This window comes from Mustela lutreola, chromosome 14 (genome assembly GCF_030435805.1).
Source record: "Mustela lutreola isolate mMusLut2 chromosome 14, mMusLut2.pri, whole genome shotgun sequence".
NCBI lineage: Eukaryota > Metazoa > Chordata > Mammalia > Carnivora > Mustelidae > Mustela > Mustela lutreola.
In genome coordinates, this window is record NC_081303.1 from 71185561 (window position 1) to 71200726 (window position 15166).

The 15166-nt window shown below is 58.3% G+C and overlaps 1 protein-coding gene across 1 annotated transcript in view; it reads right to left on the reverse strand.

Moving 5' to 3' along the window:
* Positions 1 to 1579: 1579 nt before the first annotated feature.
* The window catches only part of LOC131814682 (sodium/potassium-transporting ATPase subunit alpha-4), a 29147-nt gene continuing 15560 nt past the window's right edge, over positions 1580 to 15166 (reverse strand). Inside the window, exons 13-22 of the mRNA XM_059145861.1 lie at positions 12143 to 12279; positions 11585 to 11735; positions 11163 to 11331; positions 9738 to 9892; positions 9458 to 9581; positions 8095 to 8240; positions 5542 to 5672; positions 5326 to 5427; positions 2048 to 2139; positions 1580 to 1879 (exon numbers count right to left, since the gene is read on the reverse strand). Coding sequence (XP_059001844.1) covers positions 1851 to 1879; positions 2048 to 2139; positions 5326 to 5427; positions 5542 to 5672; positions 8095 to 8240; positions 9458 to 9581; positions 9738 to 9892; positions 11163 to 11331; positions 11585 to 11735; positions 12143 to 12279 — 1236 coding nt within the window. The 3' untranslated portion in view covers positions 1580 to 1850. The remainder of the gene's footprint in view (positions 1880 to 2047; positions 2140 to 5325; positions 5428 to 5541; positions 5673 to 8094; positions 8241 to 9457; positions 9582 to 9737; positions 9893 to 11162; positions 11332 to 11584; positions 11736 to 12142; positions 12280 to 15166) is intronic.

Below are 15166 nucleotides of genomic sequence, written 5' to 3' on the forward strand. Positions count from 1 at the left end.
GGTGTGAGATGGGGCTAAAAGGTGACCTGGGCCCCCCACTCCCACCCAGTCCATCCCAGCAGTGGCACCCTCCCCTCCTGCTCCCCACCCCGCACCCCTGCTGCTTGGCTCCCCACTTTCTACTCTGTCCCTTCCCTCTGGGCCCCCGGCTTCAGGCCCTTGGACTTAATAGGCCTCGGCATCGGGTATCAAATGACCCAGAGTTGGGGCCTCTGTATTTTTAACCCACCAGACGCCCGAAGCTCCTGCCACTGAAACCGGAGTTGCTGGCCCCTCGGCGCTCCCCACCCCCGCTCACTCCCCACGCCCTGGCCCCTCCATCTTCCAGGCCTGGTGCAGCAGCTGAATCAGCAGCCTGCCAAGGACCCCAGACCGATAGAGCCCTGTCCCTAGGGGACCTGCTGCGGGAGGAGGGCGGTCACAGGAGGGAGACACCAAGGCGGGAGCCTGGTGCAGGTGCTGCGCCGCGGGCTCGCCTTACAGCCACCTTCTCTGCCGCTCAGCCTCCAGACCCTCCGGGGACCTTTCCTCCTCCCGACCCTGTTGTTCTGGTTCCGCCGCAGCCCTCCTTGGGAGTTTGGGCTCTAAGTCGTTTCGGGTGTAAGTGCTGGGATCAGACAGACCTTGGGGGACTCATCAGGGAAGCAGGGTGGGTGCTCCGAGTCTACGTGCTGTGTGAGTCACTGGACAGTGTGCTTCAGGCGCTCATGGCACCGGGCTGTCCCTCAACGCACACGCTTTGTTTTTGGTGACAGTCGACCACGCCAGCAGGTTTCCCTCGCATCTCTCTGCCCTGCATGCTTTGCGCTCAGCCCCCAGAGAGGTGGGACCATCACGACCTCCAAGGCAAAGTGGACCGGCTCACAAAGCAACAGCCAGTACAGGGGTGAAGAGGAAAGGGGAGCCACCTCTGAGGGTGCGGGGGGGGGGGGAGGGTAGCGGGGGGGGGGGGAGGGCCCAGGGCTCCTCCTCTTCCTCCCCAGACACAGCCAGGAGCCTGGGCCCCTCTTCTCAGGCTCCGGAGACCATACCTTTGGGAATGTCCGTCCCCCTGGGCAGAGCCAGGGGTGAAGGGGCAGGGCGCTTCACCCAAAGTCAAGGCTACGGGATCCAGAATGATGGGATGGGGCCGAGGTGCCGGAGGGCAGGGACCAGCGTCCCATCCCCAGAGGAAGGCTGTGTCCCACCTTCGCCACTCACCGTGGGACGCTTCCCAAGTCCGGTCGGACCTCGGGTTCTTCATGGACGACCTAAGGTCTTTCCTAGCACCACGTTCCATGATGAGTCCATGCGCCACTCTGGGCTGGGGTGCTGCAGTCCCCTCTCGAGTCGGGGGCTCTGCTGCGTCTCTCACCTCACCCGTGCCTCTGACCCTGCTCCACTGTCCTGTCCTCGCTTTCCCTCGGCTCTTTGGACTTTAAGTCGGGAGTCAGCCCTCAAGGGGCAGCGATGCTTGATTCCGACCCCCTCCCAACCCCAACTCGGTCCCTGAAAGGCCGCCCTGCCCGGCTCTCATGGAGACCTCAGAGACACCGTCACAGTAGTCCCCTCTTTGCAGAAACCAGACGGACACATCCAGCCAGGTGAGGGCCACTGCAAACATTTACTGTCTACACTGGCTACTGATTGAGCAGGATAGCGCCTCTCCCACCGGACACAGGCTGAGCGGGCCCTCCACTTCCCCAGGGCCCTCAGTCCAGCCCCAGGACTGCCTGTCTCTCTCCTCCGGGTAATCCATTCCGGCATCTCTGCCCTGACTCATGCTCTCTCAGATGCGCCCGACTCATAACCCCAGCCCCCCACCCAACCCGGGGACGCCCCCCGCACGGGAGGCTCTTCTTCTGCTGAGTTCAGTAGTAGGTCTCTCTCTCCAGCCACCCTGTGGATGAGAGGAGACCAGAGTGAACTGGGGAAGGGAGAGGGGAGCCCGCTCAGGAGGGAGGAAAAGGGGCGGAGAGGGAGGGGCCCGGCCCCCTGGGAACAAGGTGGGGAGGGGAGAGCTGGTCGGAGGCTGGAGACGCCTTGGAGCAGGGAGCGGGGCCCTCACCGCCAGGATGACAGCGGATGGTGAGTTTTCTAATTTCATCATAGATAAAGATGAGAAGGCTGTAGGGAGTGGCGCAGAGCCACCAGGGTAGCCTGTGGGGGACAAGTGTTGGTCAGCAGGGCGGGATTGAAGGGCCGGAGGAGGAAGGACAGGTGCGGAGGGCAGGTGCAGAGAACAGCTCATCACCGAGCGAGCGTCTCATCACCGGCTGGGGGGCTGAGCCCCAGCCCTGGGGAGGTCAGAGCCCGGTGGGGGAGGGGGGAGGTGGGAACCCAAGAAGCCAGTGACAACAGAAGGCAACAAACTCCGCGTTAGAGATTCCCGCAGTGCTCCTGGCTTCTGCAGTCGCTCACGGAGACCCCTGTTGCCTTACCGGTCTTCTGGGCCTTGTGCCCCCAAAGGGGCGGGTGTCTGAGCAGGAGGGGTCTCCCCGGGACTACCCCTGGGCGGATATTTCCCCGAGGAATGGATACACTTGTCCATGTTGCGAACATGGGGAACATTTTTCTTCCGGAATCTCTTCTGTCCTCAGAGGCCAGGGAGACTCCGGGGAAGAGTCAAATCGCAGCCATGTTTGTTCCCTTGGGTGACAGGGAGGTGACCTAGCCCAGTGGCATCACTCGGAGCCGCGAGGCTCATTGTTTTCCATAGCTGCATTAAAATAAGTAAAAAGAAACGGGGGGCAGTTCATTCTAATACTAGGTTTTTATTTAACCCAGTATATCCAAAGCATCATCGTGTGCACAGGGAACCGAAGGAAGCATTCTGAAGGAGGTAGTTTACAAGCTTCTTTTCCCCTAAGTCCTTGGGGTCTGGGGAGTATTACACGCTGAGGGCGTGTCACACGTCAGACACTGGGTTTTCCAAGGGTCAGGAAAATGTAGTCCAGCCCAGACAGGAAAGTTGTGCTCAGTGGGACAGTCCCTGAGAGTCTACGTCTACATTAACTAGAGAAGATTACGAGTTTTGGTTCTCAGTCTCACTAACCATATTGCAAGAGCTCAGTAGCGAGTGACTGAGGGTGTTGTGGGAAAGAAGGCAAAAGAAAAATGAAATTTCCGTACTGCCTCCAGCCCGCTGACGAGTCCTTGAACCAGGCCGAGTGACGTGCCTCCTGGGATTCAGCTGCCTTGGTGCTCCTACCTTGCTAAGGGCCAAAGGCAATCTTAGCCCGACTCCCAGGACCCTGTAAGTGTACTTTAACATAAAAAAATTCCTCTGGAAACTTCCTTTATTCCTACCCTCTCAAGATACACGTTGGCAATCATCCGCCAAGGATATGACCCCTTGATATACATCTGAGGAGTCTCAGGACTAAGGTTTTATTGGAGAGTAATAAATGACCTTTGACCTTTTCCTAACAATAGAAAACCGTCCCCTTCAGGGTCCTGGAAACCGTGCCTCCAAAATTCCTTAGAGACTGATGACGCTTCCCTAGCCCCCTCCCAACCTGAAAGTATAGAACCAGGGGTTCCTGGGGGGATCAGTGGTTAAGCGTCTGCCTTTGGCTCAGGTCATGGTCCCAGGGTCCTGGGATCGAGCCCCACATTGGGCTCCCTGCTCAGCAGGGAGCCTGCTTCTCCCTCTGCCCGTCCCCCTGCTCGCTCTGTCTCTCTCACTCTCTCTCTCACTGTGTCAAATAAATATATAATATATATATATTTTTTAAATATGAAAGTATACAATCAGCCCCAGAGCAGCTCTTTCTGCCCAACGGTCCTGTTCTTGGGTTTTAACAAAACTACCTTTTGGCACCAAAGACATCTCAAGGATTCCTTCTCGGCCATCGGCTTTGAACCCTGACGTCTCTCCTGCATCAGGTGCTGCCGTCTTGGCCAGCAGGGGCCTTGGCTGGGGTTCATCCCACGTGCACACACGGTTCCACACACACGGCCACAAACTCATTCAACGGCAACAGCGATGTGTCCCTCCGTGTCCGTGTAGGGCGCGAGGGACTAAAACTGATGGCATGGTGATGGCCTTTGATCTCAAGGAGCTCAGGTGGTCCGAGAAGCAAAGACAGAGAAACAGCAGACGTGTCATGTTAGGTGACGTGTGCTGGGGTCAGGGTGCGCACAGAATGTTTGGGAGCCCAGTTAACGCCCTACTGCATCGACAAGGACTTGAATGTTGACATCGCTAGCAACAGGAACCAATCTCATATGAACAAAGCTCCCGCAGTGACCCCCGCCGCCGTGCTGGGTGCCCTGTACACGTTTCTGCACGTAGTTCTCACAACGGTGTGCCCGGCGTGTAGGACGCAGGTACGGCTGAGGCCCAGCCAGGTTACACACTGTCCTGAATAATACACAGTAGAGTTGAGATGCAAACCTGGGCTTGTCAGTATCTAAGGGCAGCGCCAGTGTCTGGTATTAAGCATTAATTGGGCACCGACAGTATACAAAGCGTTGTGTAAAATGCTGCAAGAGACAGAAAGGTGAGTGAGGTGTGTGAATTTGTAGCAGATGAGCTGGAAGCAACAGTCTGAGTCAGGAATAGGCTGCCTTTGCAGGTGGGGGTGATGGGGGGCCATGGTGGTTTTGCTTTTTTCCCTGTAAACATTTTTTTTTAAAGATTTATTGATTTATTTTAGAGAGGTAGAGAGAGAGAGCGTGCTTGTGCTCATGCAAATGGGGATGGGGGAGGGGTAGAGGGACAGAGAGGGGAAGCAGCCTCCCCACAAGACCCTGAGATCATGACCTGAGCCAAAACCAAGAGTCAGATGTGCAACAGGCTGAGCCCCCCAGGAGCCCCTCCTCGTAAGTTTGTTCACAACAAGGATATACTAATGTAAAAAAAAAATACAAAAAAAAAAAACACAAACCAGAAACATGGGCCCGTTTTGAGGGGAACAAGGTAGCAGACAGTGTGACTTTCTGCATGCCCACTCACAGACGCACCTTGCCGGGGCTGCCTCCGCACAGCTCAATCAGCCGTGCGTGGATTAGACTATTTTTATGTTTACTTCCGCCCCAAGCCATTTGTATCCTTGAACAGCTATGCCGCCCGGCACTGTCAAAAAGACGCCCTTGTGTTGAGTGCCGGCAAGTCTGCTAAATTTCCGCGGGGTGCCATCACTCGGCACAGGCCCCCCCATCCCTCCCTAAATAAGACGCGTTTGTGGGAGCACAGACGGTTCTTCTTACATCACCCAGGGTGGCCCAGTCCATCCCGGCAGCCCCCAGCAGGCGGCTTCCTCTCCCGGGGTCTCCCTGTGCTGGGGACCCCCGCCCCTGCCCCCCACCCCCCCGCAAGCCTGTGTCCCTTCCCTCACTCACTTGAGTGGGTACATCCTCATGGCTGCGTCCATGCCTGGTGTGTAGGACAGAAAAGCAGCCAGGAAGGTCTCCTCCAGGATCCCGAATATTAGGATCTTGTTTCTGGGAAGAAATGGGGAAGGGTGTGCTGGAGAAGAGGAGGGCGAGGTAGGGGAGCGGCATCCCCCTGCAGTGTGTGGGCAGGGGCGGGGCGCGGGCCTGGGCGGGGGCGCTCACTTCATGCCCTGTTGGAAGACGGAGTTGCGCCGGGTCTTGCAAATGATGAGGTCGGCCCACTGCACCACCACGATGCTGACAAAGAAGGCCGTGTGGCACGTGAACTCCAGCACCTTCCGCTGCTCGTAGGTCTGGGGGAGGGTGGGCGGAGGAGAGAGGGTGTGTGTCCCAAGGGGTCCGGGGCCGCCTCCCAGGCTCTCTCCCTCCGCACCCCTTCAAGGCCCAGTCAGGTCTCGGCCCCCAGCCTTCCTCTCATCTCTTCTCAGCACTTTCCGTGTTGGGTTCTGAGTTGTTTCCTTGCTTTCCTGGCCCACCGAGAGCCACTCAAGGGCAAGCACCTGTCTCCTTGACCTGGGTGCTGCCCTCCCATGCTTAGTTCTGGGGCTGCAGCTGGGCGGCTTTGAAGTGTTCAGCAGGTGAAGAGGAGGGGTGGTGAGAGGAAGAAGCAGACCCGAGAACTGAGGACGGAGCTCCGAAGGGGAAGGGGCACGGAGGGCATCCGGCCGCAGAGGAGGGGATGCCGGGGGTGGGGGGGTCGGACCCCCAGGGGGTCTTCCTCGCCTCCGTACGTGACACATAAGGAACCTGTCTAGGGGGAAGAGAAGTAGGCTGGCCGGCCAGCACCAGAGTAGGGCCCGCGGGGTCACCGAGGACGTGGGAGCACAGAAAGGCGCATCTCCACTAGACCGGAGAAGAGGCCGTGTTTCAAAGATGAGAGCGGCGTGGTTCTGACTGACCGGTCGACTGAGCACAGAATTTGAGGCCCTGGAGACTGAGGGACGGCGAGATGCCACATACGGAGCCTCGAGAACTGTGGCGCGTGGAGGAAGAGATTCTGCCTGAGTGACTGGAACACAGAGGCTGACGTTGATGAGCCCTGTGCTGCGCCAGGAGCCAGTCCCATGGGCCCATCTGTGACGTCCCCGTCACTGCCCCCAGCACGTCAGCCACCTGCACCCCGGCACCCCGTGGCTGGCAGATTTCAGCTCTGACGCCCTGACTCGCCCGCTCCTGTCCTAGGTTCTGGGAATTCAGACATCCGTGCAGACGACCCTTCCAGCACCACGGTCTCCCTCTCCAGGGAGGTGGCCTTCTGCTCCCCACCTGGGCTGCTGGTGCCCATGTCACACCCCGGATCTGTCCTTGCCGAAAGCTGACCAGAAGAGCATCTTGTACCTAGGAGATGCTTCCTGGATGAGGAAGTGGTGATCAGTGGGATTGAAGGCGAAATGTATTTAGAAGGTAGGGAGCTCTCCCTGGTTCTAGCAGTCTATGGAGTCCTTCCTGGTTGGGGCTGGGCGGATGGCTCCCTATGAGATTATCCGAAGATTATGGCAGGGGAAGAGGCATAGACCCTGCCTTTATGAACTTTCTTCCTCCGGGCAATTGTTCTCAACCCATTCCGCAATACTTCAAGATGTCTTTGATGTAATTTGGTGCTACTTCAAATTAATTTTAATTACCTTTAATTTATTACAAATAAATATATGTTGAGCTGTGTCTTAGCAGCAGGGAGATGTTATCAAGATATTAAACTAACAAAGGCTGGACTTGAGGATCGAGGAGATGCTGACAAGGTAATGACTTTGGGCATCATTAGACCCAGGAGTGATCTTGAAGGCTGAGAACAATTGACCTCTGACGGCCTCATGGGGCTCGGCTATGGGAAGCCAATTATGTACCAGGAGCGCATTTCCAACAACCAGGATTCTAACCTACTTTTGAGAAACCTACGGTTAGCTTGGTTTGGAGCTCATGGAGGAGGAGGAAGGTGCCAGGCAGGAACCAGAGCGGAGCTCCGGCGAAGCCCTTCTAGGGATGCCCCATGGGACTCGGCACAAGCCGCCAAACCTTTCTAGACTCAGTTTCCTTGTTTACAGAGTGATGATAACAGACTATGTGTCTCCTATAGACTCTGCGTCCTCTGCGGTCCTACGAGTCTAGCAATAATTGGTGTCATGTCGCCCACTGTTTTACAAATCGGGACAGGCATGTTCACAGGTAGGAAAAAAAACATACTAAAATTTCTTGGACACATCCTGTTGGCCAGAGGGCTTCTGTTTGAACCTCATTTATCTTGGGTTTTAGGAAAGACTACTACAGAGGCATCCTTGATGTTGAACAAGTGTAGAGAGGTGAGAAAGGGAGATACGAAGCACGTAGGTTCTCAGACTTGAAGTCGTGTTATGTGAACTCCCGTGGAAGGAGGGAGCGAAACAGAGAGGGAAGACCCAGCGCTCACTTCTGAGGGAATGATGCCGAGAACCTGGAAACACAGAAATCAGCCCCCAAGGTTGACATGATGAGGAAGACCTCCAGGCCCAAGGATGCCGAAAGACCCAGCAGAGTAAAGACAGGGGACAGACGGCAGGAATGAACAGAAATGAAGTCATCGTTTGGAAAGTCTTCCTTTGAAGAGGATTTGCTGATGCAATGGGAGATTGAGGTCACGTAGGACTGGAGAGGCGGCGTCGTCAGCTCTGTCTGTCTGGTCACTGTCTCAGGCGTCACCCACTGCTCATTCACCTCAACTGCGTCACCCCCTCAACTCACCCACTGCTGTCCGTAGCTGTCTTCCAGGTCATTGGAGAACCGGTCGTCCCAGTTCAGGCGGATACCCAGCAGGTCAAGGGGCTTGAAGCCATTCTCGGCCAGGATCACGAAGTAGGTAAAGAACCCAGCCAGAGCCTGGATCATCCCTGTGAATGACAGTCACGGGACAGAGGGACCTGGTTCAGAGCGGGACCTCAAATGGGAGACCATGGAAGGTCATGGCCGGGTTCTAGCCGGGCTGATGGGTGTCTGAGCTTTCAGGGCTGAAGACGCTTGCCATTAGCGACCTGATCCCTTCACTCTGTGGCACTTGTCTCCAAGCCCCGACATTTGTCTCGAGGCTCTAAGCCAGAGTCATCTCTGAGTCACAGAACCTGAAAACTGAAAGGACCCTGGAGAGGATCCTTTCTCTTTCCACGAGCGCTGGACTCTTGTGCCTGCACTTTCTCTCACAGGCGGACCCCATCAGGTCCTGTCCTCTCCTCGCGTCTCCCCCTCTGCCCCTGGCCTGTCCTTCCGTCAACACCTGTGTCTGCCAGGCCCGGCCATGGCGAGAGCGGACGCCAGTGTCTGTCCGCCGCCTGCTGAGCGGCGATCCAAGTCCCTGTGGACCCTGATCCTCACGACAGCCGTGAGCTATCATTCACCTTTCAGAGGTGGGGAAGCGGCGGCACAGAAAAGATGCAGCCCTCGTCCAAGGTCATACAGGCAGTAAGCGGCAAGACTGGGATTCAGACACAGGTCTGGCTTCTAAATGTGTGCTTCCTCCGTGAGTTCCCTCCTCTAGACCTTGGGGCGGTCTCCCCTGTGCGCCCCTCACCGGCTCCCTGGAACACGGCCGGCCCCGGCAACTCGGGAGCAAAGAAAGACTTCTAAAGGCTCGCCTGTGCCTTTTAAGGCTGCCCCGGGGAAGTGCTGCCTGTAGCCACAGCCTCACCCCGACTGCGCCTTTCTCATGAGCCCGGGCTCCCCCAAACTGGTCATTCCCTCTTCCACAAGCAGGCGTGTGAGCGTCCTCTCCTCTGGCTCACGGTGCCTCTGCGACCTTCCAGTAGCAGGCGTGAGTCCTGCTACCCCACCCGCCTCCCCGACTGTCCTCCTGACCCCCGAGCCCCTGCTCTGTTCCGCTGTCGCACGTTCTGTGCGTGCTCCTTTCTCGACCCTGGGAAAGATGCCATCGGACCATGTATGTCTGTTCCTTCTCGGCTGGGCTCTCAAGTCAAGGGCACATCAGACAGCAGTGGCTTTGTGTCCCCAGGGCCCAGCACCCAGTTTGCTGTCACGAGAGCATCTCCCTGACGCCCGTGGCCTGGCAGGTGCGGCCACCCCCCACCGCCACAGCCCCTCATGCCTCCGGCCGCACCGATCTGCCCGTAGGCCATGCCGATGAGGCGATTGTTCACCAGGTTGTCAGTCTTCGGATTCCGGGGGGCCCTCTTCATGATGTCGCTTTCGGGGAACTCGTAAGCCAAGGAGATGGCCGGGACCTGGAGGACGGGGGGGGGGGGTGACGAGGGACACAAAGTTCAGAAGCAAACACAGGAGTGACTCACGCGAGCTCTGTCCCTCCCCCGGACACAGCCTTCTCCTGCTCCCCGGTTCCCCTGGCGGCACTGCGAGCCGGCTCCCGGTTTGGGCCTCACCATGTCGGTGCCCAGGTCGATGCAGAGGATGGTTATGGTGCCCAGCGGCAGGGGGATGCTGAGGACGATGAAGAGCAGGAAGGGCGTGATCTCGGGGATGTTGCTGGTCAGGGTGTAGGCGATGGACTTCTTCAGGTTGTCGAAGATGAGGCGGCCTGGGGGAGGAAAGCATCCCTTCTGTGAGCGGCGCCGAGGGGACACCACCCGCACGCCAGCCCCTGGACAGAGAATGCTACAAAGTGGCATCACAGCCCCTGCAAGGGTTTGGAGGTCTGAGACCTCAACCGGGTCTCGTTCCCAGCTTTGCTCCCGAATCACAGGATTCCTCCTTGGAGCCACACTCCTTAGCCCGCCAGGCTTGCGCCTCCTTGTCCTCAGATCAGTGGGGCTAATAGCGCCTGATCCCCGAGAGGGAGGCAGGGCAGGGCAGGGCCGGGCCGATTCGCAGAGATGTCTGAGAACAGTAGCTTAGAGGCCCCTAGAAGTTCAAGGCCAATGTGGAAAAAGTCCAGACTTGGGTTCCAATCCTGTTTTCTGCCCCAACAGCTTGTGATGTGGGGCCTCTCTCGCTCCCCGAGCCTCACTCCTCCTGCCTTGCAAGATGGCTTGCGTCGGTCCCTGACGGCCCTTTCAAGAACCACAAGCCCAGCCCCGTTGTCCTTATATCCTTGTAATACACAATGTGGTTCCCTGTCTGTCTGTCCTGCTACACCAGAAACGAAGGAGCATGAGGGCAGGGAATTGTGTCTTCTTATCTCGCACTGTCACATCCCAGAGTCTAGAATAGAGCCTGGTACGTGGCTGGTGCTCTGAACTTGTACGGAACCGAGTGGAACCAGATACGGAGCGTCGGGATCTCACTGGGTCTCAGAAAAATGGTGCTGCTGTTACTCTTATGTGGTTTGTCGTAGGTCTCTGTAAGATGGGCGCAGGCAGGAAGCCGGGAGTCCAGGAAGCAGGACTCGGGGGGCTGTCCTGCTCGCCGGTGGGTGTGGTCTGCAGAAGTTTCTGGGAAAGAGGGCGCTTGACCTGCTCAGGCCGACAGTCCCAGATCGGGCTCCGGCTGATCTCACTGCGTCAGCATCATTCAGACCACCGGTTCCCAGGGCCCCCCGCGATGGTGGCGGACGGAGTCGTCCCAGAGAGAACAGCTACATCTCGGAACCTGGGGCAGACCCAGTGGAATGTGTGCGAGGGGACAGAGGACACGCCGCGAGACCAGAGTCCCGGTCTCCTTCAGTCTGCCCGTGCCTTTGGCCTCGTACAGAAGGGCCCCAGAGAGTGGCGTCCAGCCACGGCCAAGTCTAATTTTCTCTTACACCAACTGTTCTGTCTGTACAGGACCATGGAGGTGGAATGATGAGCAAAGGGACACCAGTTCCCGCCCAGTTGTCACCTGAGTTGATGGGCGCCCTGACCCCTCACCCTCCTCCACGCCCGTGACAATGGAGGCAAAGTTGTCGTCCAGCAGGATCATGTCGGCGGCCTGCTTGGACACGTCGGAGCCCGTGATGCCCATGGCAATGCCGATGTCAGCCTTCTTCAGCGCGGGGGAGTCATTCACGCCGTCCCCGGTCACCGCCACTATGGCCCCCTGCACGAGGCCCAGAACAAGAGATGTTATCCCTGCGTCGGAGCGAGACAAGTCCCAGAGGTCACTCTGAGCCCCTCATCCCTGTTTCTCGGCCCTTCTGTCCCCTGCTCCTCCCGAGACAAGAAAACTCTCAGGGCCCCCATAGGACGCCCATCTCGGGGCTGGACAGGTTGCTCCTCGGAGTCCCCCAACCAGCCTGAGGAGGTTGGGGCAGGACTGAGCCAGGTGCCCCAGGGCGCCCCGTCCCCCTCACCTGCCGCTGGCAGCCCTCCACGATGATCAGCTTCTGCTGCGGCGACGTCCGCGCGAACACGATCTCCGTGTGGTTCCTGAGGACCTGGTCCAGCTGCTGCGACGTCATGTCCTTCAGTTCGGAGCCGTGCACCACGATGGCCTTGGCTTCCCTGAGGGAAGGAGTTCAAAAGCCAGTGCAGAACGCTCAGAGGGGTCCTGGTGCCGCGGTCCAGCCTCCGCCGTGACAGCCTGTTTCTGCTTTCAGTCTGGCTCCTTGCTTGTCCCCAGCGGCCCACTGTCCCCGGCCCACTGTCCGTCCCCGGACAGACACGCTGCACCCCTCCCTGCTTCCCACCCGCTCCTCCCTTGGCTCTGCGCCCTTCTGTCTACTTCCTCTGAAAACCCACTGACAAGTCACTTGGTCCTTTTCCTATTATGTCTCATTTTGCACTGAATAAACCCTACATGTCCTACTGACCGCAGGAACCTCCAGGAACTGTTGGGAATGGGGTCTGCATGGGGCGGCTGAGGATGGGGGGGTGGCACACGGCGGATCTGAGCTCGCTAGGGGGCCCACCTGGAGTTGATCTGGCTGACAGGGACCTGGAGCCGGGCTGCCATGTCCTCCGCGGTCTCGTTGCCTTCTGATATGATGCCCACACCTTTGGCGATGGCCTTGGCTGTGATGGGGTGGTCTCCGGTCACCATGATCACCTGGGTCAGGAGGGGAAGGAGGGGGAGCTGAGCCATCCTCAGGGGGTCCTGGACCCTTAGCCTTTCTCTCCAGGACCTAACAGATCACCGCCTTCATGCCAAGGGGACATTCTTTGTTCATCCCCAAGGACTTCCGCTGTGGTGGCTTCACCCCCGGGACAGGGTCGGGACCACCAGACCATCACACACACAACAGTTTGGGTTCTAAGTTTCCCAGGCATAAATTGGGAGTATATTACTATACTCGGAATTTCACTGAATCATTCCAGGGCTATCCTGTTTCTTTAAGCTCAAAAGACAAATACCTACACATAACACACATGGTAAAAAGGGGTCGTTTGGGAGAGCCTGTCTGCCTGCCAAAGCATCCCCCAGGCCCAGGTGTGCTCTGACCCTCTTTGTTTTGCTTCCCCGGGGTCTCCCCTGGGTTCCAGCCCTTTTGCAGATGTCCGGACCAGCCCCAGCCCTGTCCCCTGGCTCCCCAAAGCTCAAGGGCCTGGCTCCGGGCTGTGCTGGCACTCTGCTCCCTCTGTCAGCCCTCTTCCTGCTCCGCGTGGGGTGGGCTTGTCTCTGTCCACTGGTGGAGCGCTCGGCCAGAATGGGCCCAGTCTGGGCTGCCTGTGAAGCTTTGTTCTGTCGTGGAACCTGGCTATAGCCCGCGGGCCACAAACAGCCGTCAGAGGCAGGAATGAACGAGTGCTTCTCAAGAATGCCCGCCCAGGCTCCCGAGGGCCCTCAGGGAGCTCGGCCTTCCCGGTTCTAATGGAGGAAAAGGCAGCTGTGTGGCTGTGACTGAAATTGTCCTGGGAAAGTTCTGGAAAGATCCATCTGTTTGCTTTCAGAGCATGGAAACAAGCCTGTAGGGAGTTCTTCCCAGAGCCTGTCTCCCTGTGAGCTGGCTTGAGAGCAGCGGGACTCCAGGCCGGGCTTGCTGAAGGGAGGTGGTGGCGCGGACGTCCGTGTGGCCCAAGGCACGCCGGACAGGCGGCTGTACCTGCACCACAGATGGCGAGCGTCCGGATCTCACCAACGCGGCCTCGTGGGGTGACTGCATGCAAGCTTCCGACCTTCGCGATGAGACGCCCTTCAGGCTCCCCGTGCCCGGACAGCCTTCCAGGGGCTTCCCCGTGGTGACTGGGGACCTGGGGCAGGTGCGCTGTCCTCCCGGCCGCCCCCCACCCCTGGCACATGCCCCTTCTGACCACTCAAAGGGACTGTTCCTTACTAGTTTCCAGCAGGTCCACCTCCAGGCCAGGCTGGAGAAAGAAAAACACCAGGTAGGTCGGTCTCCCCAAGACTGAGTTCTCAGGACGCGAGTCCTGCCGAGAATGGTTCCCTTTGAGGTAAAGGACATTTCACGGTTCCTGGGACCCGTCAGGGACTTAAGGGACGTCCTCTCCAGCTTGTGGGAGCGGACTGTGGCTCTGTCGTTCCCACGTCGTCTTGCGAGCTGCCCTCTGGTCCCCTTGTCCCTTCTTTGTCCACATCGAGCCCGTCTGAGAGGCGGAGTCCGGTGTTGGTGACACGGCTGTAGGCCTGGCGGTCTGCCTGCCGTCCTTGGAGAGGCCAGGTTCACTGTGAGGCCAGACACCTTCATGGCGCCGACAGCCTCAGTGAGCAGCAAATATAAGGGATACTTTTATTCATTTTTAAATTACACTTATTCCGGGGCCCGAGCATGTGGCCCTACGTGGGAAGCCCCAGCCCTGCCATCATGTTCTTGTAAGAGCTTTGCTGGCCTGTGACCTCAGAGCTCTCGGCTCGGCTCTACACCAAGGCCATTTTGGAATCAGCCCTGGGACGGTCTACCCTGCGTGACAATCCGCCGTAGGTCTATTACATTTGTCCTCCTCTAGGGACGGCATGGTGTGTCCGTCTTACACGCCCCTATAGGGAAAGGGGGCCGATTGAGAATTTCTCACCGAGTCTGCCCAAGTTGTGCCCGCTTCGGGTCCAGGAGAAGTGAGAAGCGGTCATGTGAACTGTAAGCCTCTGTCCAGGACACGGACTGGCTCAGACAGCCCCAGGGCCTCCTGCTTCAGCGGCGGGCCTCTGGCTCGCCGGCTGCAGGCCGCGGGGACGACACTCAGGCTAGATCAGCCCTTGGCCCCGTTCAGGCCTCCCTGCCCTGGCTGCCTTTGCAAGTCTCTCCATCTTGCTCTAAGGGACCCACAGATCCCCAGAGGAGATTTGTTTCATACCCCCAGTGTGATTTCCCATTCCAACGGCCATCTCAAGGCTCAGAGAACCCGGGTGGGCCCTTCCCCAGCGGACGCCCACGAGGTGGCGTGGGAGCTTAGAACACCGGGGGAGGTCAGGACATGGGCTGCTCTGTGCAGATGGACTGTGTCGGGGCTGCTGCTCCAGCGAACCGGCCGCCCAAACAGTGCATGGTGGTTAGAGACCCCACTCCAAACAGCTCCTAATTCCGTCCCTTGGTTCTCACTCCAGCGACCAGTCATTGCCCTTGGCATGGCCCAGCGGCCCCCAGGCAAACCAGCTCTTACCCACAGCTCCTCGTTCTCCCCAAATACCTCTAGCGCCCCCCGCCCTGCCACCTGCTCTCGAGACCCCAGGCCCGAGATCCAGAATATCAGGCAGAAGCAGGAAAGGCATCAGTCTCTGACCTGGGGGGACATAGGGGAGTCTTAGAATGTGACCTGGAACTGGGCTGCAGAGTGTCTCAGAACTAGAGGAATCCCGTGACGTCTGAGCCCTCCTCCCCTCACGGCCAAGTTGGGGTTCTCACCCCTGGGCGTGTGTTCTGCAGCTGTGTTTCACTCCCAGACTGATTGCTTCAGTTTCTAGCTTTTACTCCTGGACCCGTACCTGTAAGTGCAGCTGTTCACCCTGAGGCAGGTGCCCCGAGGGCCCTGCTCTCTGCAGC